The 23222-nt window shown below is 45.3% G+C and overlaps 1 protein-coding gene across 3 annotated transcripts; it reads left to right on the top strand.

The window, feature by feature from the left end:
- The first annotated feature begins 1099 nt into the window (after positions 1–1099).
- UPK1B (uroplakin 1B) lies at positions 1100–20929 on the top strand. Of its 3 annotated transcripts, XM_015876187.2 has the most exons (9): positions 1100–1252; positions 1834–1954; positions 14170–14257; positions 14765–14965; positions 16474–16548; positions 17322–17444; positions 17740–17919; positions 18997–19080; positions 19699–20929. In XM_015876187.2, the coding sequence occupies exons 3-9, from the start codon at positions 14189–14191 to the stop codon at positions 19747–19749; spliced, it is 783 nt and encodes a 260-aa protein (XP_015731673.1). In that variant the 5' UTR covers positions 1100–1252; positions 1834–1954; positions 14170–14188; the 3' UTR covers positions 19750–20929. The 3 variants fall into 3 exon arrangements, with proteins under 3 accessions (XP_015731673.1, XP_015731689.1, XP_015731662.1); XM_015876203.2 differs by lacking the exon at positions 1834–1954; XM_015876176.2 differs by lacking the exons at positions 1100–1252; positions 1834–1954 and adding an exon at positions 9196–9377.
- The last annotated feature ends 2293 nt before the right edge of the window (positions 20930–23222 follow it).

Below are 23222 nucleotides of genomic sequence, written 5' to 3'. Positions count from 1 at the left end.
GTGTTCTGACTTTTTGTCATCCACACCTGTGCATTGCTTTGTTTTGTTAATGGATAGGAATACGCTGTGGAGTGGGAGGTGGAGAGGCTGGAAATAGTTTGTTGTTCCCAAGGGTGTTGTTTCTGTAGCTTGATCTGGTCACCTAGAAAAGTGCAGTATTTTCACAGATGAGATTTGTTGTTTATCCATGAGCTGACGCAGAAGCGTGATATCCATTCCAGATGACAAACAGCACTGTTTTGTGACGCTCGGACCATTTCAGGTGTGAATCCTATAGAAAGAAATTGTACACGCCTTGAAATAGTGTGTCACAGATCAAAATGCCAGATTCATTTTTTGCCATCTCTGTACAGAACTTAAACCAACTGACGTACCCAAGCAGTAGTAAGTTGCCAGCATGCTGCCTCTTACCAAGTTAGAAAAGAAGACATTAAAGATCTTGTAATTGCTGATTAAAAATCCTTTGAAACTTTCACACAGTCTCTGTTCTGCTTCTTATTTGCAGTACACAGGAAGGGTAGCTCTTCAATGGTCTGCCGCTTACAGATAGCTTGGGACATTTTGTTGTGACTCACTGGATATGAATCACATGTATGCAACACCAATTTTAAGTTAGTTTAATGCCACTGATTTTGAAGTTTCACAATCATGTGAAACTTAAAGTACTCAGCAGCAACTATCCCGAACCTGCATGTCTAAAATAGAAGAAATTAGCCTCTGCATGAAGTCTGATAAAGAGATTGGATTAGGGGAGAACTTGAGCTGAAGAAGAGGGATCTGGGGAGAGTTTAGAATAGGAATACACCAGGGCAAACTGATGTAACCCTGTCTGAAATGCCTTCAGGTTGTATTCAAGGGGAATTTTCTCCTGACTGTTCTTACAGCCAGAAGAAATGCAGAAGAAACTCTTGAGGTGATGTGGGTTGGAGGAAGAGCCGCTTATCACTCTCTCCTGGGGAAAAGTGGTGAGCTGGAATGTAACTCCAGAACAATAAGAGTTAGGCAAAACAACCCCAGGAAGTTTCTATACACATGATTCAAGACCAGAGAATGCAGACACTGCAGTACTTAGTCTGCTCTAGAAATGCCATGTGCAAACGGACAGAGTGGCTCTTCCTTCTTTCCTTGAGGCCATCATCCTGATTCCACATATCACTCATTTCTTGGGTGAGAAGATGCCAGCCTTTTTTACCACAAAACTAGACACCTTCAGGCATTAAGAAGGACATCTCCACGGCATATGGAGTCTAGGGTGAGCTTTCCTGTCTTTCCTGCCTAGGGCACAGGGTTTGAAACTAGATGATCTTTGAGGTCCCTTCCAACCCGAGCCATTCTATGATTCCCAGTGCAGAAGATGGGAGAAACTGTTGGTGTAATTAACTGTGGTGATGTAATACCAGGGAAGGAACAAACACTATAAGAGGGGCTCACTTGCTTTTTTGTGTGGGTGTTGTTACCTACTCCGAGACCAAAATTAACCTCTTCTTCATTGCCAGTGATAACGGTGGCAAGAGACAGAGAAACATAGGTCTGCACAGAGACAGACTTACAATGGTGGACAGGCATTAGTACAGTTTGCAAGAGTGAAAATGTAGGTAATGTAGTTAAGGGGGTGCAACAACCAGCTTAGCCTTGCTTGTGAAAACTTCACTATAAACTGACAGGCTGTTATGGGAAATGTCTTATTTGGAATCACCTGGTTCAATACTTAGAAAATCTTCTTAAGAGTTAAGAACTGAGATCCAGTTGAGGGTTAGGGAGTTTGAAAGAACAAGAGGTGAACTCTGTCCTTCCTGCTTTCCTTCTCTCAGCTTATCTTCTACTATAAAACAGGAAGTAGAGATGAATCAAGACACATGGGATAGCACGATTGTTAGTTAAGGGGGAAAACACAGCATAGCGGCCGCTGAAGAAAAACTGTTCCCACCTTGAGGAGGCACTGGAGTTTGAACAGGTCAGTACACATTAGACATTAGTATTAGGGAGACGTCTACATTAAAGTGCAGGTGAGTGAGTGATCAGAGAGTCACTGATTTTTAAAACTGACTCAAAGTTATATAAACACCATAAACAACGTAACAGGAGGTCCTGTGAAGAGCAAAATGATGCCTACTCTGTCCAGCTATTGTTCAAGCATCCCCTTGGGTCTAGCATAATATCCTGTCTCTTTGCATGGAGATCCAAGGAAAGGAAGTGTCAACAGTTTGATGAAACTCCATAGTACTGAAAGCAATGAGAACTCTGTCCATCAGGGAACCCAGCTTTTAGCCCTGTGCCAGCACATAGCAACTCTGCTTATTGTTTGAATCTGTATTAGCGCAACCGAGACCTCCTGAGAGACTCCCTGACCATGTCACGATGCCATGATGCCAATACATATTTGACAGGGTGGATGAAATTGTAAATGGGAGAAGCTCCACCTGTTCTCTGGAGCAACAGCTCCCTCTCTTTTTCCCGATTAGATGGTTGAATGTTTCCAAATGAAAAGCAGAGCTCCTCAGAAAGGTAAGAGCTGAGAGGAGCCCAATACAACTGTAAATAGAATTAGTTTTCATACTTATATTTCAGAGCCCCTCTTTGAAGTTGTTCACAAACCTTTCTGGCTATTCAGAGCTTTTGCTAGAGTGGTAGGTTGAAATAAACCGGATGAAATTTAGTCTTTTCTATGTGTGTCCACGAGAGGGCAGCACAGACCGGCTGAGCCTTCGCTAGAGCCCTTCGGAGACTAATTCAAGGTACGGCCGGCGGTAGCTACAAGCAGGGAAGAAAAGGTCCATACAAAAGGGCTTAATGGCCAAAAGCACACTTCTGTCTATCTCCCACCTGAAACTAAAACCCAAGTTGTGGTTAGCTGGGCAATGGGTTAATTGGGTCAAATTCTGTGTGCTATCGACAGCTACAAGCTGTTCAGAGTGCCAGGCAAGGAACAAGGGGAGGGTACATTACTATCTACATCAGGAAAGGAATAGAATGTGAAGAGCTGTCCCTAAAGAATAGTCACGAGCAAGTCGAAAGCCTGTGGCTGCCTGGGCTGTAGCAATTGTGCTATGGTAGATATGAGACAGTCAAAGTGTAAAATTAGGATGCTAAATTTTTGGAAAGCTCACTTCCAGCTCTTCAGGGAATGAGTCAACAAAACCCCATGGGAAACTGTCTTCTTCATGGACAAGAGTGCAGAGCAGAGCTGGGATATATTTAAGGAAGCTTTCCCCAGGGCACAAGAGCTCTCCATTTGCAGATGTAGCAAGTAAGAAAAAGAAGGCAAGAGACCAGCATGGCAGAGCCGGGACCTGCCAGTCAAACCAGAGAGTAAGAAGAAAATGCACAGGTAGTGGAAGCAGAGACAGACAGCATGGCAACAGTATAAGGAAGATGCTAGGGTATGTAGGGATGGAGTAAGGGAAGCTGCGGCTCAATTAGAAATAAACTTGGCAAGGGGCCCCAAGAACAAGAAAGGCTTCTACAGGTACATCAACCAGAAAAGGGAAGTCCAAGAGAGCGTACTGTCCCGAGTGAGAAACATAGGCAAGCTGCTAACAACAGACAAGAAGGATGAGGCACTTAATTTTCTTGCCTCAGCCCTCTCTGAGAACTACTCAACACACAGCCATCAAACAATTGATTTGGAAAGAAGGGATTTAGAAAGCAGTGCCCCTCCTGCTGTGAGAGAAGATCGGGTTCGTGACCACCTGAGGAACCTGAACATCCACAAGTCTATGTGCCCTGATGAGATGTATCCCGGCATCCTGAGGGAACTGGTTGATGTAGTTGCCAGAACACTCTTGTTGTAGGCATCAGTGAGGATTCGGAGTCTTGTAGTCTTCTCAGGGAAGTTTCCAGCTAGTTACTGAAACCTTACAAGAGTTTCAGAGGAAGTGTTTAGGATAGTACCTACAGTTCTGTCAAAGCAATCAGATGCCAACCACACCCTTGCCCAGGCAAGTGCCTGGGAGCACTATAAAGTCATCTGAGTCACATGCACTATTTATTTCCAGCCCAGAGCTCCCTAGCACTGCACCACCCAGCACCCTTCTGCTAATCTCCTGTGTCCCTCCTGTTGTGCTGCAATGTAACTTGACTCTTCCTCTTGGGCGCTCCCACCCTACAGCAAGGCGGACACCGAGAAAAATCAGGTAGACAGAGGCTTATAGCACATGGCTTACAGCAAGTATGTTGGGAACTGGACAGTGACAAGCAACCGTATGTAGATGGCAGTGCTCCACTGCCAGCACATTACAGCCTCCCAAATCAGAAATAGCCAATGCTGAAGAGGCAAAGAGGATGGATCTGGGAGAAATGAAGTATCACGCACACCTTTCAGTAATGAGCTGGGACATTGGCCCCATGCAAACAAGCAGTAAAGATCTCCAAATAAGAGTTCCTCTTTCTACTGCTGACAGACAAGGGATTTTGGAAGATATATTTTTAATCATCAGCAACAGCAGTGCAGGCATCAGATCCAGACAGAACAGCTTGTTCCCAGTCTGTTAGATGAAATACAACTGAAACATTAGAATCAAAAGTCCATCACAGTGCCAAGGTCATTCAGGATCTGGGACCACATGTTAGTACACATATCAACACTAGCATCACCTACAAATTCACAACCAAGAGCAAGATGGAGGCACTTTCTAGCTGATCTTCCCTGGACATTGCCAGTCTCTTAAGGCAGCTATCTAAAGCATAATCGGGGCAATTCTGTGTTCTCAAAAGTCTTTTCCCCTGCTTCTACATTCTGCAAGATCCCAGGTAATCCTCTGTCCAAGTTTGCTGAGATTAATGTTCTTCTTTGACCCTTCCCTTGCCAGGCTTCTGTTTGAAGTGGTTTAGCCTGCCCTAGATTCTCTCCTCTCTTGGCCATTTTTCTCTGTGAGCATATTCTAACCATTATGGGGAAAACTACCCATTAAAACACCCCTAAACTATTCCTGAGACTCTTCTCCCTATAAAGTGCTTTCACTCCAGAAGACTGAAGAGAGTTGACTCCCTTGTGAATTTTGTTCTACCCTTCAGCATAAGAGCTGAGAGGTTGGAGATGGTGTGACTGTAGGATGAGAAATACTTCCCAACACTGTGAGCCTCCAGGGTAGTGGTAGTGTGCTCTATACTTTCCAAGGCATTCCCAGATCTACAATGCTCACTCTTTTTCTGCTTTATTTGTGCTTCATAGCCACTATGCTTCCAAGGACCACAGCCCACCCAGGTCATTTTTCATGCCAGGAGGACAGCAGAGTCATATCCACTGCTGTTTCCCTGCTGCTCGGATAAATGCTCATCAAGAAAGACCAAGCTCAGACAGGCAGACCCTCCACAGGAAGCTAAAGATGAGATTCTAGAGATTCACATCCCATTTACTTACCCTTTTACGCCATCAGGGGTGTTGGCTGGGGAACGCTGCTCCGTCAGGGCTTGGCTCTCCTACCACACAAGCAGAAACCAGCCCAGGGCAGGGCTTGACCTCAGAGCTTCCCCAGGCTCCTCCATGCTTGTTTTATCTCAGCCTGTACCAAAAAGGGACCTCTAAGGGCCTGAAACACCTAGGTGAGAGGAACAGATCTAAGATGAAGATATCTTTGTCTGGGTTTTCCTTTGCAGAAATTACCTTCAAGCCTGTGATAAGGCTCTCCTACCAGTTTCCTTCATAGTGAACAGAGTAAAAGAGACTTCCTTAGGAGAGATTCAGAGCCCAAATCTCTAGCAATGCATGCAGGAAGGCACCCTCCAGACTTGCTTTTCCAATAGTAGTAGCAATCAGCAGAGATTAGCCTTTGTAAATACCCACTATTTCTCTAAGCCTTTGAGCCAAGACCACCGAGGAGCTGAAATCAGCTGTAATCCAAAATTCCCTGTGGAGGCATCTCCCAGCCTGAACCCAGTTCTTTCTCAGACTGAGTAGCTTTGTCCAACCTGTTTGGCCTTTCTGCTTGCTCACTTGCCAGAAGGAGAAGAGAGATTTTGAAAAGCTGAGAAATCAGATTTTCATGCAGTCATCACATGATTCCAGTAGCTTGGGCTCCATGCAACCAACAAAAACTGCAAGCCCTCACAACACTGAAATAAACTGAGTATCATAAGTTATGTGTGTGAAATAAACCATGTATCATGAGTTCATGAATAAAACTCCATCACATAAAATAAGAAAAATAAGGTGTAACTCCCACCTTCATAAACATGCTAAGAAAGCCCAAAGATCAAGAGTGTTGTTCTTAGCAATGAAGAGTGCAATGCCATATTCATGGGTGGGTTATGCACTGCCAAATTGCAACATTCCAGGATTACCAGCATCACAAAGATGTCTGTATCTGGCTTTTCTGTAGTGCACCTAACTAAGGTACCTGAGGTTTCAGAAAGAAATTACTTACTGCATTCCACATTGCACTAAATATATACATACAGTTTTGCTTTTCACTCTGTGTGTTTTCAGTCTTGGATGGAGCGGCCAGCCCAGAAGCCCGGTGGTTTATCCTGTCCCACTATAATTAGCCCAGGGTTGTTGCTGGTGGTATGCCATTTGTCTCCCCACACTCAGCACTGTTTGGTAAACATTTTCTGGGACAGACTTTCTCTCCCCTGATCTCTGTAGGTGGTGCTCACTTATTTATCCCCCGCACCCCTGGATTATCCCTCTCTCTTGAGGCCGAAAGGTAAAAGAAGTGTCAGAAAAAGGGTAAAACCTTGCAGAAAGGGGAAAACAGCTGCAGCAAAAGCCACGGCCCAACAGGGATGAGGAGGCAGGAGGCCAGCTGCAGACCTGAGGGGCTAGAGGACATCTGTCCCCAGCAGATTCACCCCCCACAGTAATGGAACAGAAGGAATTCCCTGCTCCTCCAGGGAGAACCTGGCACCCAGCCACAACATGGGAAGGGTTCGGGTGGCCACAGCAAGCCTCAGCCCCCAATCTGGCAGAGGAAGGAAGGTTGGAGTGCAGAATGGGAAGCAGCTGTTCACAGCCCTTCTGGGAATGCGAGAGCAGAGCCGGGTGACACAGAGCAAGGATAGGGCTGCCAATGGTGGCACCCTGGGTGGGAGGTCACTGCAGCAAGGATACGGGGATCTGTGGGGAAAGGCAGCAGCCCTCAGCCCACGGGCATCACCTCTGCAATGCATCACTGCACAAAGTGCTTTGTTCATGATGATGGCATGAGGCAGGCACAGGAGTGACTCCTGGTACCTCGATGGTTCAGCCACTACTTCCTTGTTCTTACAGTGCCTCCCTTCTCACAATCTCTCAGTCCTAAATCATTATTTGCATGTTGTGAAGAGAAGACACTTAAATGGTACAGGAAGATGAGCTGGTATTAGGGATTAGGAGCAAGGTCAGCCTATTGGAATGGCCCACAGCATCTCTTCAGCATTTATCAGAAGCTTTGTTCTTTCTTTAGGCATTTTCCAGCATCCCTCCCATTCCAAATTTGAAAAACTGAGGCATGCTCGGTAACAGGAACATTCTCACATTGCCCTGACTATGCACATGGTCAGAGTGATAATTCTCCCATGGAATGTCAATTTCCACCTCCAGCTGTCTTGCCCAGTGAAACCCCCAACTGCAGTGTCTTCACACTCAGCTCAGAACTCTGCTTCTAAACTACAGGCAGCAGAGGTGTGCACATACGTGGATCTCTGTGTGGACTTGTGTGTGGAAACCACATGCACTTATGGTTTTCTACACTCTGATGCTTTGTGAACATTTGTGAGCCCGTAGAGTTTGCAAATACAATGATTTTCACAAATGTATGGATCTAGATATATGAATGTGTTGGCACACTCTCATCTAAAGTTGCCAGCACAGATGTACATCTGCAGGGAAGGCTGAAGCAGTTGCAAGAACCCCACAGGGCACTCTGGACTCCCACTGCACAGTTTGTCAGCTCCAACACACTTCTTGCTCAGGCCATGTCTCACTCTGACCCTCTGCTGTGCACACATATGCATGTCATTTCATAGCTTGTCTCTGACAAAACACAATTAAAACAAAACAAAACAAACAAAAAACCTACCACAAAAAACTCACAAACAGAAACCCACCATTGGTGTGAAATTCACAGTCCACCCAAGAGTGCTGAACCAAGCTGGACTTTCATGCATGCTTTTGGAAGCACAAATAATGAGCAGCTGGCTCTGAGTTATTCAGGTCTAGGCAAATATACATCCCCACTCATAAGAATCCATTTCTTGTCCCTGTCTACCAGATCAAGCTGGCTGCAACAGATGGATTTTCTTTTGCTAACCATTGGGATGCCTCACTTTGTGTTGGAAAGGCCAAAAACATGGTCCGTTCCTCAGGGTGAAATCTCATGGGAAGTATCCATCTTGGATCTCTCTTTGGCAGGACCTCTCTGGCTGTCCCCAGGTACCATGGGGACCTGTAAAACATTGGAGCTATTGCAATTATCACTAATTTCCCTGAAGACATTTCCAAGAATAGCTACTAAGTGTGTACATATCTTCTGATGTTGTTTTTGACTCATGATGGACTCTAAGAACATGACACTTCAATCACCCATCCCAAGCTCACTAGTCGGTTGGGTTTTGCATCACAGATGAAGAACACCAAATACAAGCAGCTGTAGCTCAAGGCTCCAGTAATGGGAATGATTATTTCTTGCACACTTGGACTGGAATGTGTGAGAAAGTTGAGAGAAGTGCCTTTTCTACTGTTTCTCAGTTCCAGTTCATCGCAGGCAGTACATATATATGTCCTTGATTTTGCTCACTCTTCATAAGATTGAATGAGTTAAAAACCATTGGGCCCAAGGCAATGCAATAGTTGCTCCACTTTTCTAGCTATCCCCTTGCATCTTACACAGTAACTGATGCTTACACATTTGTTTCCAAAGAAATTCTCAAGCTAAAGAACGTCACGGTGGTTCCAACCCAAACTAATTGTATTTTTCAAGTTTTTCCCATGCAAAGCAATTAAACGAAAACACTAATATTAATTTCTCTCTTTTCTCATCCATGCATTCTTTCTACGCTCTGTTCAAACAAAAGCTCAGCAGTGCTAATATTTAGATTTACACCCTTCAAATTTGCCTATCCTCTTTAAAGCTCAAGTATCTCATGCGGGTGAGTCACCCGTCCACCTCTTTGAGAGTACAGTGAGTGAAATTCTTTAAGCTTTCTGGTTTTGGCACAGCAACATTCCGATACAATCTAAGAATCACAGAGACACCCTCTGGTCCCACAAGAACAGGGGAACAGGTTTGGCTAGAAAAAAAAAGTGTTCCTCATGTGATGGGCACCCTACCAATCACACAGCACTCTCCTCCAGCAACCCAGACTCCTTAAAGACCAGCTGAGGAGGGGGAAAGGGGCTTCTTAGAGAATTCAGCAGCCAGACAGGTGGGTCTGGTTTTCTGCATCACCAGCACGGAAGGGTGAGTACCTGGCATTGGTCAACCTCTTCAGACAGAGAAGCGAAAAGCAACTGGTACAAGAAAAAGAGGTTTTTATGTTAAATGATTTCTATTTGAGTCTCTGGACTGTGTTTAGTATGAGGGAGGCTGCTACCTGGATAAGGTTAACTGCCTAAGATTGTTAAGACTTGATTCTTTTCCTTCTGCTGCAAACTCTGCCTTCTGTATGGCTGTTTTAATTTGTTTTTTTTTACTCCTAAAGACTGGGGAGGAGGGAATGGGAAAATAAATTAGATCTGTTGCCAACATATTTGAGTATCGGAAAAAAAAAATCACCGTTGAGAAAGACAAATCCCCCTCACTTATGAAAATAGGAAAGGCAAGAAAAAATATCTCTTGTTTTGGTTCTGCTGAACTAATGAGGGAGAGAGGAAAAAACTGCCTCCCAGCTCTATATCTGAGGTAATTATGCCTGATGATTTACCAGCCGCCTCTCTGTTCACAGAGGCTTCGTTTCATAGCAATCTCTCTCAAAAGGAAACTTAATTAGTCTCTGACCCCTGCTTGATGCTGAGCTTTGTTTTTGCTTTACATTTCTCCCCTGGTAGCGCAGAACAACCGTCTGGCTCTTCCCTTTCTCAGCGTGGTTGGATCCTGGTGACCACACTGCTCTTTGCCAGGGGTGACTGTGTGCTGCTGGCAAGTGGGGCAATGACAGGGGAGAGTATGTGTGCTGGAGGTGTTTGCCTCAGGATAAATAGATGGCCAATCGACACCCTCAAAAACCCACCTTTATGCAGCAAGGGTCCAAGAATTCGTCGATAAGTCGTTTAATTGCATTAACAACAATAACAGTGAATTTTGTTTACTCAGGCCTTGCTGCATGGAAGCTTATCATGGTTTGGGGTTGTGAAGAGGGTCTGTGTTTAGGGCGTTTTGTCCCATGGCACCAGTACAGCCAGCAGCTCCACCTTGCTAAATTCCCTCCCCTGGCACCCTGTCACTTATCATGCTTGTAGGAACAGTCTGTCCCTTGGGGCCAGGAAAGCCTGAGGGATAGGAGGAGAGGTGGCTGGATGGGGTGAAGGGCAGGGCAGAGCCCCTGGGCAAGGCAGAGGTTTCAATAGCTGAAAGGCTGCGTTTGTTTGGTTGTGCTTAGATGGCTCTGAGCTTTTCGTTTTTCCACCAATGCGTCTGGAGGCTGCAGAGCCCATGGGGAATTGCACAAATGGGCCCCTTGTCTGCGCTTCCTTACACCAAGGGAGAAGAATGCCATGCTGTGCACAGGCATGCCGAAACGTGGGGTGGGAGCAGGGGGTGAGGCACAGCTCTGCTGAGCCCAGCCATCTCTCCTCGTGCTGCTCTCCAGATGTACTGCCCTGTCCCAGCCCCTGTACCGATGTGCTTATGATGGTGGGCGATCGATTCAGCACCCCAATTGTTGCCTGTGGTGGGAGTAAGATGTCCTCCCTCTGGCCTCCTGCTGATAGAAGAGCAGTGGTGGTGAAGGCCTCCCCAGACCTTGGGGAGAGAGATATGTTGATCACAGCATGGTTGAGATTGGAAGGGATCTCTGAAAGTCTCCTCCACCCAAAGTAGGCTGCTGAAGACCATGTCCAGATAGGTTCTGGGTATCTCCAAGGAAGGAGACTGTATGCATCTGGTGGCAAGGAGGGTAGTACCTCATGCTTCACAAGTGCTGAGGTGAGTGTTGGCACTTTGTAGAAGCCAATGATGCTTACAGGTGTGTTTTTGGACATCTCTTGGCTGTAGTTTTGTGATTCCACCACAGCTGGCACAGAACACAAGACAATCAGAACATGGTCTACTTCTGCATGAGGCAAGCCAAGCCAGTTCTTCAATTCTTCAATTCATAAGCCTTTTTGGCTATAAGTGGAATGAGACCAGACTAAAGCAAGGGGCAGTCATCTATAAGGCTACTAAAATCCATTTTTAACCTGTAAAATTAGGATACAGATGCTTCAAAAGTTCAATCAGGCCAATGGGTGTTAGGGATACACCAAAGACTGAATCACCCTGAATCAAGGCAATAGTGCCAGCAGTGGCTCTGTATAGGGTTGGTCACCCAACAACAAGGGCAGGAACCAGCCTTTGCAGAAAGGAGCTTGCTTTTTGGCTCCCCCAGATCTGCTGCAAGCCACTGTGAGTGGAAGAAGAAAGGAGGGCTTGAGAAAGCTCTCAGGCCATGGAAGTAACATCTGACTGCAGCTCCGGGAAACTGTTTGGGCTGTAAAACTAACCTTAACCAGCCCACACAGAAGGTTTCCCTACTTATAAAATTATTTCAGTCCTCAGGCACAAGCTGCTGTTGCCTGTCTCTCTGGGAGCAGGGACTGCCTCCCTGTGTCACTCTGGGTGGGTGGCTGTGAGTCATGCCTCTGTGTGAGGCAAACCCAGAGGCTGGTTTTGTGCTTCACTATTCATGCACCTGCCCCAAGTGCTTTGGCTTAATGCGGCTTGCCTCTGAGGCATAAAGGGCTGGGAAGCCCCAGATCTCCTGCAGCTTCTTTTCTGGGTTGTGTTGGAGGGCTGGCACTCAGCTGTCATCAGATCCAGATGTTGTGATGGCTTTGGAGCCTCTCTCCAGCCCTGCATCCCAGTGCTGATACTGGTCCTTCTAAATGGAGAAGGGGGTGGAAGAGGGATTTCCATTGCACTGCTCATTTTTAGGTCCATGATAAAAGCTCTTCTGTCCTTTTTCCATTTCCTATTCTCTGAGCATTGTTTTATTTAACCAGCCCCACAGAGGTTTTAGATCAAGCTCTCTTTCTCAGGCTGGTCTGCCTAAAGTAATAGCTGCTCAAGGGGAGGGAAGAGCAAGCCAAGTCCTGGATACAAGACAGGGGAAGAAATCCAAGTTGTGGGAAACATGTGGGATGGGTGGGGAGTCCATGTGCAAGAGTCTTCATATTAATTATATATATACATATATATATAAAAGGCTGAGTTATGCCACTGGGCAGCCAAGAGCAAGCCAGGTCTAGCGTCCTTTTGGTCTGAGTGTTGTTGTTACACTGCAAGGATGCCTGTAAGAGAGAAAGGTAGGAGAAAGAAGTTTCTGTAATGCTAAGGAAAGGGCTGTGGCTTTGTTAATCACAAGTGATCTGATCTATAGTGGTGCGACATGACACAGAACCCAGCTCTCTGCATGGCAGCTGGAGCAGACCCAGTTTTTCATGTGACAGAATTCTTGCACGTTGCTTTTGGGACTGCCCCCTGACTTGTGATGACCTTTAACCAGCAATAACTAAAGGCTTTTCTAAAATCTCTGGAGTGTGAGCAACGATTTAGGCTGTAGCCTCTACAGCTTTCAGATATGTAGAGAACAAGTGCTTGTCTCAAGTTTGTCAGGATCTGGAGAACTTGTGGCTAAGCACTGCCAAAGTCCAGATCTGAGTATTGGTAAGACAGTGGCACAGCTATCCAGGATGGTGGTGGTTGCTGTCCCTGGAGGTGTTCAAAAGTCATGTAGATGTGGCACTGAGAGAGACATGGTTAGTGTGCATGATGGTGATGGGTTGATAATTGGACTTGATGATCTTAGTTGTCCTTGTAACCTTAATGATTCTATGATTCTGACCAGCAAGGCATTGTGTGTGACATCTGGACATACTGGCTAGCAATAAATAGGGCAAGCTTGGCATCTTCATGTTGACTTCACGTGCCTGCCATTCACATTCAAGTACAGCATCATGCAGCTTTAGATGTATTGGGCCAGCCTCCAGCCACCTGGCTGGGAGTAAAAATGGCTTCTTATCTGGGACATAATGGCCTTTCTTTCTATCTCAGAGCTGGTAGCCCAAGGAAGAGGGGTCCCAAGTGCAGGTACTCCAGTAGGAAAGTCAAGCTTGTTTGCATTTTGCCTTCTCAAGCTGGGCCCAGTTCAGCCTTTCTTTCATTGCTTGTATTTTCTTAACAACACAATACATGCAGCTGTCTCCGGATTGGAGTTCTTCTTCCTTGCCATATGCTTCCACACATATGCTCTGTCCCTTTGAAAGAAGGGCATCATCAGATCTGGAATTTGGGCTCATTTCTCCAAGAGGTCTCACACTTCAGAATGATGCCTTTATGCTTCTCTCCCTGGAAGGACAGGAGGACTTCAAGGTGAAGTGCCTGTGCCCAGCCTGCAGGATATAATGTTCTCAGGAACTTGGTGGGAATGCTACTTGGCCCATCTCCCACAAGCCAGCTGCAGCCTAAGCAGCTCTGTCCCTCATACCTGACTGGGAATGGAGTCCCCATCTTCAGTTCTCAGCATGGGGGATGAAAGAGGGAAATACCCTTAGTAAGGTGATACCAAGCCCTGTGCCACAGATATGTATGTGGGGTACAGCTCTATCTCTGTGGTTATATTTGGTTCCACAGTAGTGCTGGCCAAAAGGGAATGGCCAGTAAGATGTGTGATGTGCCCTCGAATAAATCTGGCTTCTTTGAACTCATTTGGTTTTCATCCCAGTAGCCGCTGCTTCTGGCCAGATGGAAATGTGTCACCATGAGCAGTGCTTGTGCTGCATGTCAGCATGGGTACTGGTGTGTCAGGAATAAAACAACCCAAAAGTGAGTTGAAGCCACTGTGCACAGTCTTCCCACTCCTGTGTAGCTCTACTGGTGCATTTCAGTTATTAGCTTCATGCCTGGGGAGGTCTTTCCTTTAAAACTACCATGAGGCAAGGATTGGGAAGGGTACAGACAGATGGATTCTTTCTGTCCTCTCCTCATGGGTAATTTCTTTTACTAAATTAAGCCTATTGTACCAATCTAACTGATGTCTGTCTTTGTTTTTTCCCAGTTTGCATGAAGATCTAAAGATGGCAAAAACTGACAATGGCATACGCATCTGTCAGGGTCTATTAATCCTGGGGAATGTGGTCATTGGGGTAAGTGAAGTGGGATGTGGATGGGTGGCATCTTCCTTACAGTATGACACTTCTTAACACTTCCTAGCCAAGAAATCCCTTTATACATGTGAAGACGACCAGTAAAAAGAGCAATGCAGAGTGAGGCAAGGGATAAAGGAGAGCTGTGCTGGCAGGTTGGTTGGGTGGGGATAGAAGGGGTTAATCCACAAATCCAACGTGACTCTAGAGGAACAGCCCTTACTGCTGATCAACATCTTTCCAGCCAACACCTTCCATGTCATGACAGGACAGTTTGTGTTAATTTTTTCTTAATATTCTCAAGTTCTGCCTTTTGAGGTCCAGGCTGGGAGAGTTTTGTTTGCAGTTCTTGTGTTAAGGAGTAATAAAAAGGGTTGCAGAGTTGGGCAGTGGAGGAGTTGAGGAGCTCCTGCTTGGCATGAGGCTGAATAGAATGCATGCAGTTTTCTTTTCATGACTCTGTTATTTCCCTCAGTTTAATAGTTCTCCCTGACTTGTGCTTCTCAGATGTGTGGTATTGCCCTGACAGCGGAATGCATCTTCTTCGTGTCGGATCCCCATGGTCTCTACCCTCTGCTGGAAGCCACTGAAAATGACGACATCTATGCTGCAGCCTGGATTGGTATCTTTGTTGGCTTTGCACTTCTTGCTCTTTCTATCCTCGGCATCATTGGAGTCATGAAGTCTAGCAAGACTCTTCTACTGGTGGTAAGTGTACTAATGTTTGCCCATTGATTCCTGCCAACCTTAAAAAATACTGGCTAATTTTCCCTGCTCATCTTGGTATTTACCAACCGTGCAAAGACAACTTTTATTAGTGAAGAGAAGCCAAAGGTTCTTCTTCTCTCTGGCTGTGTTCTCCCACAAGATGATATCTGTGAGGACACACGCATGGGAAGATCCCAAACTAGGGTGGGGGAATTAATTGCAACAACCACAATGAAGGTTTAAACCACGTATCTTGACCCTGACCTGGCCCTGAAGCAGTGCAGAAGCACTTGTGCAATCAGATGCAGCTGGGATGTGGTTTAGATTCTAGTTTCTCCTTGCTGCCTTTCAGCTGTCACGTACCATTTAGTTTAGGAGCTGATAAGTAATGACTTCTTTACAAGGCATTAGTATGTGTTAGTATACCAAAAATGGGTGCAGCTGACATTATGCATCAGCAAGCGAACAGAAATTGCAGGGATGAGGATAGATAGCTTTGAATAAGCCAAGAACAATGTTAAGATGTAAACAAACCTCTACAATTTCTCACTCAGTCCTTTGGGTTGACAGTAGTGAAATTAATTGGTGTGCGCATTACGGGAGGATAGAGTTGAAAACTCTGCTATCAGCTCTATCTGTCTTGGCTTAATGTAGGGTGGCAGGGTGTCTGTTTTAAAGAGGAGACAGAGATCTGACCTCTTGTGCCAGGAAATTCACCAGCAACAAGTGATGGAAGAAAATTTTCTTAACTCTGAATGTTGATATCTTGACTGAAACTCAAGGCTGTGGTACAGGGCAGATGCTGATGAAAGAAGAAAACAAGTACCTTGAATGTGGGAAAACCATTTTGACATGTAGGAGAAGAAATGGAGGCCTGAGAACTCTAAAAGGGAATACAGGGAAGACTGAAAGGGGTTGCACTGAGAAGGGAAGAGAAGCAGTGAAACGAAGTGTGAGTGGTGCTCTTGAGGATCAGTTTTCATGAAGGTTCTTTCCTTACAAGGCACGAGTGCTGAAGAAATCTGAGGATGCAAAGTCAAAGATCTGAACAACACATTAAGTTGCACCTTCTCTTTCCCTGAAGTATAGTCTCTCCTGCTAGGATGGACTAGATTCTTGGTGAGAAGCTTCCAGCTTGCAAACAGAAGAAAAACTTGACAATGAGATGCAGCAAAGAAAATGGCTGATGCTAATCAAGCAAAGTATCATCCATAAAGATAGGGTAGGATTAATGCTATTCAACAAATTTCTGATGATAACATGCCTATGAGATGGAGTACAGTTCTGGTCACGCACCTTCAGGAAAGCGAACTGCAAACTGAAATGAGCACAAAGAAGGACTACTACATGAATGTTCAGAGGAACAGAGAAGGTTGGGGACACTGGTGCAGCTCAGTTCAAGTTTCTGGCTTGAACAGGGTGTGGGGCTTAAACTTGAAAAATACAGAATAGGAATAAACTGCTTAATTTTTTCTCAAGTAGCTAACTTTACTCTCTCTCTCCAACAGTACATTATTCTGATGCTGATCACTTATGCATTTGAAATGGCTTCTTGCATCACGGCAGCAACTCACCGAGACTTTGTGAGTATTGCTTTTCTCATGTCTTCATGCAACTGCACTGGAATATGTTCCAGTTTTATGGCGTGCTGTTTCCTGTTTAGTGGAGTAAATGGCCCATGTGGTTGTACAACATAAGTTCAAAGGACTGCTGCTGAGTTAGAGTAAGACCCCACAAAGAAAGTCTTCAACATTCATTCTAATGAAGGAATTATCTTTGTTCTTTTGAACACTTTTGTTATTTTTGATGCTATAAAATGTTCATAACCTTGCACCTAAGGAAATAAAGGTGCGGATTAGCTGAGTCATCAGTGCAGTATTTAGTCTTTCAGCTACAGGCTGATTAATCTCTCATACAAACCTTCAGCATCACAACAGGCAGTGTTACTAGCAAGGGAAAGATGACGTGGGTTATTGCAGGTATTGGTGGGGAAAATGACCTGAGGCACCTCAGCTCCAAGCAACATCAAGCATAACCCATTGCTTCTGCACATCTCCTTTGATCTGACATCTGGAAGGACAAGCTTAAGAGTCGTGCTCTGTGTCTTTGTTGCTTCTGCCCCTTAAATCTTGTTCTTTAGCCTCCCCTGTGTAAAACTGGGAGTGGTGGGGGGAGTAGCATTCCTGTTATCTAGAAGGATACTGAAGCAAGCAAACCCACCCACATATTTGCTTTGCATGGCCACTTATTTACACAGTTTCTTCATTCTTTTCTGGTGTTCTTTTGTTGTTGGTGGTGTTTTTTGTCATTGGTGGTGTCTTTGTTTGATTGTCTGCTTACTTGTTTTCTCCTACAGCTTACTCCAAACCTCTTCCTGAAGCAAATGCTGGAGAGGTATCTGAATTCAGAGACAGACAATAACAATGACAAATGGATGACCGAAAGGGTCACAAAGACATGGGATAATCTCATGCTCCAGGTAATAATAACACTGAATATTATCACTAATTACTAAACGCTCTGTGGCTCTGGAATTTCAAGACCTCCTCAGAGCCACTCAGTGGTATAAAGGATAACATCTGCCTTGAACCTTAGACAAAGTCCTGACACACTCCCCATTTTGCTTGTTTATCAGATGGCAGACTGACAAAGGCAAGCACTTCAAAAATCTCTCCCATAAATCTGTGGTTAATGCCTAACCTTGTGTAAGGGACAGCCTTGTGCAGGGCTGTGACCTTGGCCCATGAAGACCGTTTTCTCCTCTCACCCCACAGAACCAGTGCTGCGGGGTGAACGGGCCCTTGGACTGGCAGCAGTACACATCTGCTTTTCGGATGACACACAATGATGCGGACTATCCTTGGCCACACAACTGCTGTGTCATGGATACCCGAGGAGAACCCATCAATCTTGATGGCTGCAAGCTTGGAGTCTCCGGCTTCTATAACAGCAATGTAAGATTTTCCCCATTTTTTTTCGGTTAACATGCGTTGGTTAAAAGTGCCTTGATGGATGGGAAGGAAATAGGGAATAGCCTTCCTCCTCTCCTGTAAGCTAAGTGTCCAAAAGGTGTCCAAAAGCTTTCTGATGAAGAAGCTGTGCTTGTAAGTTCCTGACCAAGTAGAACGCAGCACAGATTGTGGTAAAGGCTTTTCTGACTATTAGTAACAAACACGGAATCATTAAGGTTGATCCTCATCCCAGTTCCCTCAACCACTCCCCTTAAGAACTGTGCTCCAGATCCTTCACAGCTTTGTTGACCTTCTGTGGACACACTTCAGTGCTTTGATGTCTTTCTTGTAGTGAGGAAACCAAAAATTAATGCAGTATTCAGTGTATGAACTGGAAGAAAACTATTCCAACGCTATCAATATGAAGCAGTACCTCATACATGCATGTGGTCGCCAGCTAAATCAAACATTGCCAAAAGATGAGTGCGTACATGAGTGAGCAAGACAGCAGTTCTCCTCCTCTAGGCAGCTGTCAAAAGTAATGAAGAACAGATGGCAAGAGAATAAGAAGGGGCTGTCCTCTGGCACTGTGCCCCATGAAATGAATAGTAGGGCATCTCTGAGAAGGGCATCTCCTACAGTGAGATCCACTTACTGAACACATCACTTGTTGAACTTTACAGTTAACCAGCTTTTCCTGTTCAGACAGATTGCAGGGCCATGAGCACAAAGTTTTCCACTAATAAGCATTTCTAGAAGATGTTCAGGTTTCCAAACTTGCCTATGCCTTTTGGATTCTGGAGTCCAGCTCTGTGTTGACTGTCTTTGTGTTCAGCAAGTGGATAGCACAGAAAATCATCCTTGAAGCGTTTAAGATGGGTCTGCTTTGTATTTGGAGCTAGAAACATGCAGGTTATCTGCAAGTTGTCAATAATGTGTAGTCTTGGCCTGTCTTTTTTAATTACTCAGATTACAATAGAGGATTGTGCCACTTTACTCTCTCTCATGGAGGTGGATGAGCTTGTAACTGAGCAACAGAAGCTCAAAACTTGTGTTGATTCATGCATGGTTGCCTTACAGGGTTGTTACGATGCTATTTCTGGGCCACTGAACAGGCAGGCCTGGGGTGTTGCCTGGTTTGGTTTTGCCATCCTCTGCTGGACTGTGAGTACTTACTATTTGTTTTTATTTCCTCTTCTCTTTCCTAATTATTCCACACCCACTTGGGTGGAGGTGGGTGACAGGGCTGAAAAGCATCTGAAGATGATATTTATTAATCATCAATGTGCTTGTAGCCTGCTCCAATAATAGGGCTACATACAAAAGTTTCCCACCATCCCTGGCTTCCATGCTCAAAGAGCTAGATGACCTTCTGGCCTGCTGTGTCCTGCTGCAATCTCAATAAGCAGCACAGAAAACAGCTTTCAGATTCCTGTTTTTTGGAGGGTATTGGATTATCTAAACTGCTATCATGACAGATAATTCCATTTCCAGTTCAAAGACTTTGCAAAAGAGTTTCAAATAGTTAGGGTTCAGCAGTTTCGTGACAGATAATCCCCAGTGAGCTGAGTGATCTGGTCAAATAGTTATGTCCGCACACATCTTTCTGCACTGTGAAGTTTGTGTGCAGATAAAAAAGCTTTAAGCTCCCTGTTCCTGAATGAACTTTGCTTATCAAGAATTTCTGCTGCCCTTTCCTATCAGTAGGATTACATGGGACTGGGGGGAGAGGTGTGGGGAAGGGATGAGGGGAAGAGAAACTCAACAGTCTTGTCTTTTCAGTTCTGCGTCCTCCTCGGAACCATGTTCTACTGGAGTAGAATTGCGTACTGAAGGCTCAACATCCTCAGCCTTGTCCTGAAGCACTCTAAGAAGATGCATTCACTCATCTCCTGCTCCATTCTCCTTGTGCTGTTGGGGACCTGAAGCTTTCCCACTACCTCTCCCATATTGCTTTAGCCCCTCAGAAAACATGACACACGAATGTCACACACTACTTGTCCCTTCTTTGCCCCTTGTTCTGCTGTCTAAATGTATCCTGGCTGAGGCAAAACCCTTCTTTTGCTGTGTGGTAAATCCTTGGAACTAAGATAAGTCACGATCTGATTTGCTCTGTGATAGCATCAGAGGGGAAAATGTCCACATATGCTCTCTCCAGAAAAGTCCCTCTCTAAAACCAGGCTGAATGTAAATCACAGTGCTATAGGTTCTGTCAAGAACTGCCTAAGTAAAGCTGTAACCTCCTGTGACCAATAAAGGCGGATGCAGCAAGGGAGAAGACTGCAGAACTCTGAAATATATTTTATCTTTCAACTTCTGCTCCTGGTCTCCATCACTCCTTGCCTTAGAGTGAGGAAGATTTTCTAAGAGTTTAAATGTGTCAGCAGCAAAGACATATCACAGATGAAAAGTCTGCTGCTAGCCAAGCTCAATGAAAGACTAGCTCACTCCTCTGCAATGTGCTGCCTATGAAATAGGTCCCTGTGCCATCTCCCTATGAAACTGCTGCTTCTCTACCTTCAGAAGCACCAGACCATGAAAAATTCCGTGAGCATCTCCATCAAAATCTGCACGTGCTTCACACAAGATTTCACTAGAATATGTGCAGAGTACAAGGGGTCCTCTGCTCCAGCTGGCTTTGCGGCAGGAGCTGTCCCACACCCTTCAATCACCCTGCTGTCTACACGGATGCGCTCATGTCCCCTGTGCACCCCCCATCCCAAATCCCCACATCAGGCAGAAAAAAAATGGCAAAAATCTAGTGAAAAAATGCCAACATGGTGCTCTCTGAACCAAATCCAGTCAGTTCAACAGTGGTGGTTTACTTCGGCACAGGCTGATCTGGAGTCTTTCCAAGTGAATGCTTCAGTTACATGTTCGTGTAAACATCCTCTGGGGTAGAGCATTTTAAGGTGTGCTGTCTCAGATTGTGGCAGTTTACCAGCTACTGTCATTCCTTGTTTTTGTATATTTGCCAAAAACGCTAATTAAAAACAAGTGGAAGTGAAAAATGTTTACTCTTTCTCGTGATTCTGTGTTTGGGAAGGGGAAAGGAAGGTATGTATCTGGGACTGTGAGGAAGGTCTGAGTGCATAGAGCCCTGATGCAAAGAAGGTGTGCAGGTCAGTGGTCCCTCACTGGAGATCTGGGGGAGACAGAGAAGGCGAAAGGCTTGAAGGAGAATCAAGTACCTGAAGCACAGAGGGGTTTTCTTTGTCTGTGTGTTCAAAAAGGAGAATCCCCGTGGATCAACCCCTTCAGAAGGGAAGACAGTGTGGAAGGGTCAATGCTTCAGTGAGGAGGTGACTGCCCTTGAGGGTATGGACTTTCAGCCATTTCCATAAGCCTTCAGTCTTCAGCCCTTTTTTGTGACGTTTGAGCATGGGCACCATGTGTGTCAGTGATCTGGGTCTGTTTTATAAAAGTCCTTACTGTTTGTTTGCGTGTATGTAACTGATAGCTACAACAACACCTAGATCTAAATAAATCCAAAGATTTCTTTAGGCAGCACCAGCAAAGACTTGCCTGAATGCTCCTTATTGTGAACTTCAAATCTCTACCTGCTGCAACAGGTATGGGGGAGGAGGGACAGCACACTGCCTCTGTCCTCGCTTGGGCAAATCCCTCCAAAACCTTCTCAAGCCATAGCAGCTTTGTGGAGAGCTGCTCACCTGCCTACAGGTCTCCTGCTTGGGTTATTTCTGCAGACCAAATAGATCTGGAAATAAGCAATATGTCCAGGTATAGAACACACTAGAGACTTCTGCATATAGATGTGGTTGGAGATACAGCCTGCAGAAAACTGTAAGACTACAATAGCAGGTTATTTCAAATATGATTTCCTCTCCTGGTCTTTTGCTTCAGACCCAGAAGTCTCAATTCCTGCAACATCAAAATGTGCTTAGATTATAGCACAGTTTTCAAAATAGAGAAAATACAGCAGGATTTTATAGGAGAGATGAAACTGAAACTACCTTGAATAGACCACTGCAGTATTCACTACTCCTGCCAGTTGAAAATGGTACTAATGACCTATGGCACAAATGGCAGTTTAAGCCAGCCAGGTTCAGAGAATCATAGAATGGGCTGGGTTGAAAAGGACTACAGTGACCATCTCGTTTCAACCCCCCTGCTATGTGCAGGGTCACCAACCAGCAGACAAGGCTGCCCAGAGCCACATCCAGCCTGGCCTAGAATGCCTGCAGCGATGGGGCATCCACAACCTCCTTGGGCAACCTGTTCCAGTGCGTTACCACCCTCTGTGTGAAAAACTTCCTCCTAATATCTAACCTAAACCTTCCTCAGTTCAAGACCATTCCCCCTTGTCCTATCACTATCCACCCTTGTGAACAGCCATTCCCCCTCCTGTTTACATGCTTCCTTCAAGTATTGGAAGGCCACAGTGAGTTCTCCCTGGAGCCTTCTCTTCTCCAAGCTAAACAAGCCCAGTCACCTCAACCTTTCCTCATAGGAGCGGTGTTCCAGCCCTCTGATTATCTTAGTGGTCCTCCTCTGGACCTGCTCCAAGAGCTCTGCACCTTTCTTGTACTGGGGGCCTCAGACCTGGACACAGTACTCCAGTTTGGGTTAGTCAAGTTTACCTTTTGCTTTTTGGGCCTTTAGCTCACTTGGCACATTATGATTTAGAGCATACAGAGAAAAAAAAATAAAAGTTGTGATGCACCAGTGGCCTCTAAAATGGTGGATCTATGCAGAAGTGCCGAGCATGCCACACTTCAACCAGAAAAAGCCAGCTTTAGCTTTTTCTGTTTATTTTCAGCTTCTGAAGGCTGATCCCAATCTCTATGAGTTCCCTACCTGGGATGCCAGGGCAGGGTGAGGAAGGGATGGAGCCCATGACAGGAATGGTGGTGAACAGGTTTGTGTGTTGGCTGGGGCTTGTAAAGAAATCCTGTTCATTCTCAGCTGTTTGGATTTCTGCTGGAGGTTGTGGATGAATCCGGTCATCGGAGCAGGCAATGTGCAGAGATACACAAAAACTTCTGGACTAAAACAAGATGAAGAAGAAATAATTCCACCAGGTGGAAGTTGTGTGGTTTGTTTGCAGATTTGCTCTGCATATATTTTTCTCTCTAGGTGTGAATATTCACTGTTCTCTCCTGGCAAAAATCCATGTTTAAATTCTCCCACAGTTCCCAGCTGTATTTTTAGATTATTAATTTACTGCAATATTCCAGTTCTGAAAAATGAGACTCACTCAGAAATATCCGTTCTTCACACTTGACTGAGCAGCCTGACCTCTAAGCCACCAAGTATCTCAAATCCTGGCCACCCCCCTCCAATGT

This window comes from Coturnix japonica, chromosome 1 (assembly GCF_001577835.2).
Source record: "Coturnix japonica isolate 7356 chromosome 1, Coturnix japonica 2.1, whole genome shotgun sequence".
NCBI lineage: Eukaryota > Metazoa > Chordata > Aves > Galliformes > Phasianidae > Coturnix > Coturnix japonica.
Note: the sequence above shows the minus strand (reverse complement) of the source record. Positions and strands in the feature narration are given on the sequence as shown.

What these genes read in the sequence shown, in the direction of transcription:
- UPK1B (XM_015876203.2), top strand. Translation starts at nt 14,189, where the DNA reads ATGGCAAAAACTGACAATGGCATACGCATCTGTCAGGGTCTATTAATC. An exon ending in TGGGGAATGTGGTCATTGGG is followed by an intron (nt 14,258 to 14,764) that starts GTAAGTGAAGTG and finishes TGTGCTTCTCAG; the next exon opens with ATGTGTGGTATTGCCCTGAC. An exon ending in CAGCAACTCACCGAGACTTT is followed by an intron (nt 16,549 to 17,321) that starts GTGAGTATTGCT and finishes TTTCTCCTACAG; the next exon opens with CTTACTCCAAACCTCTTCCT.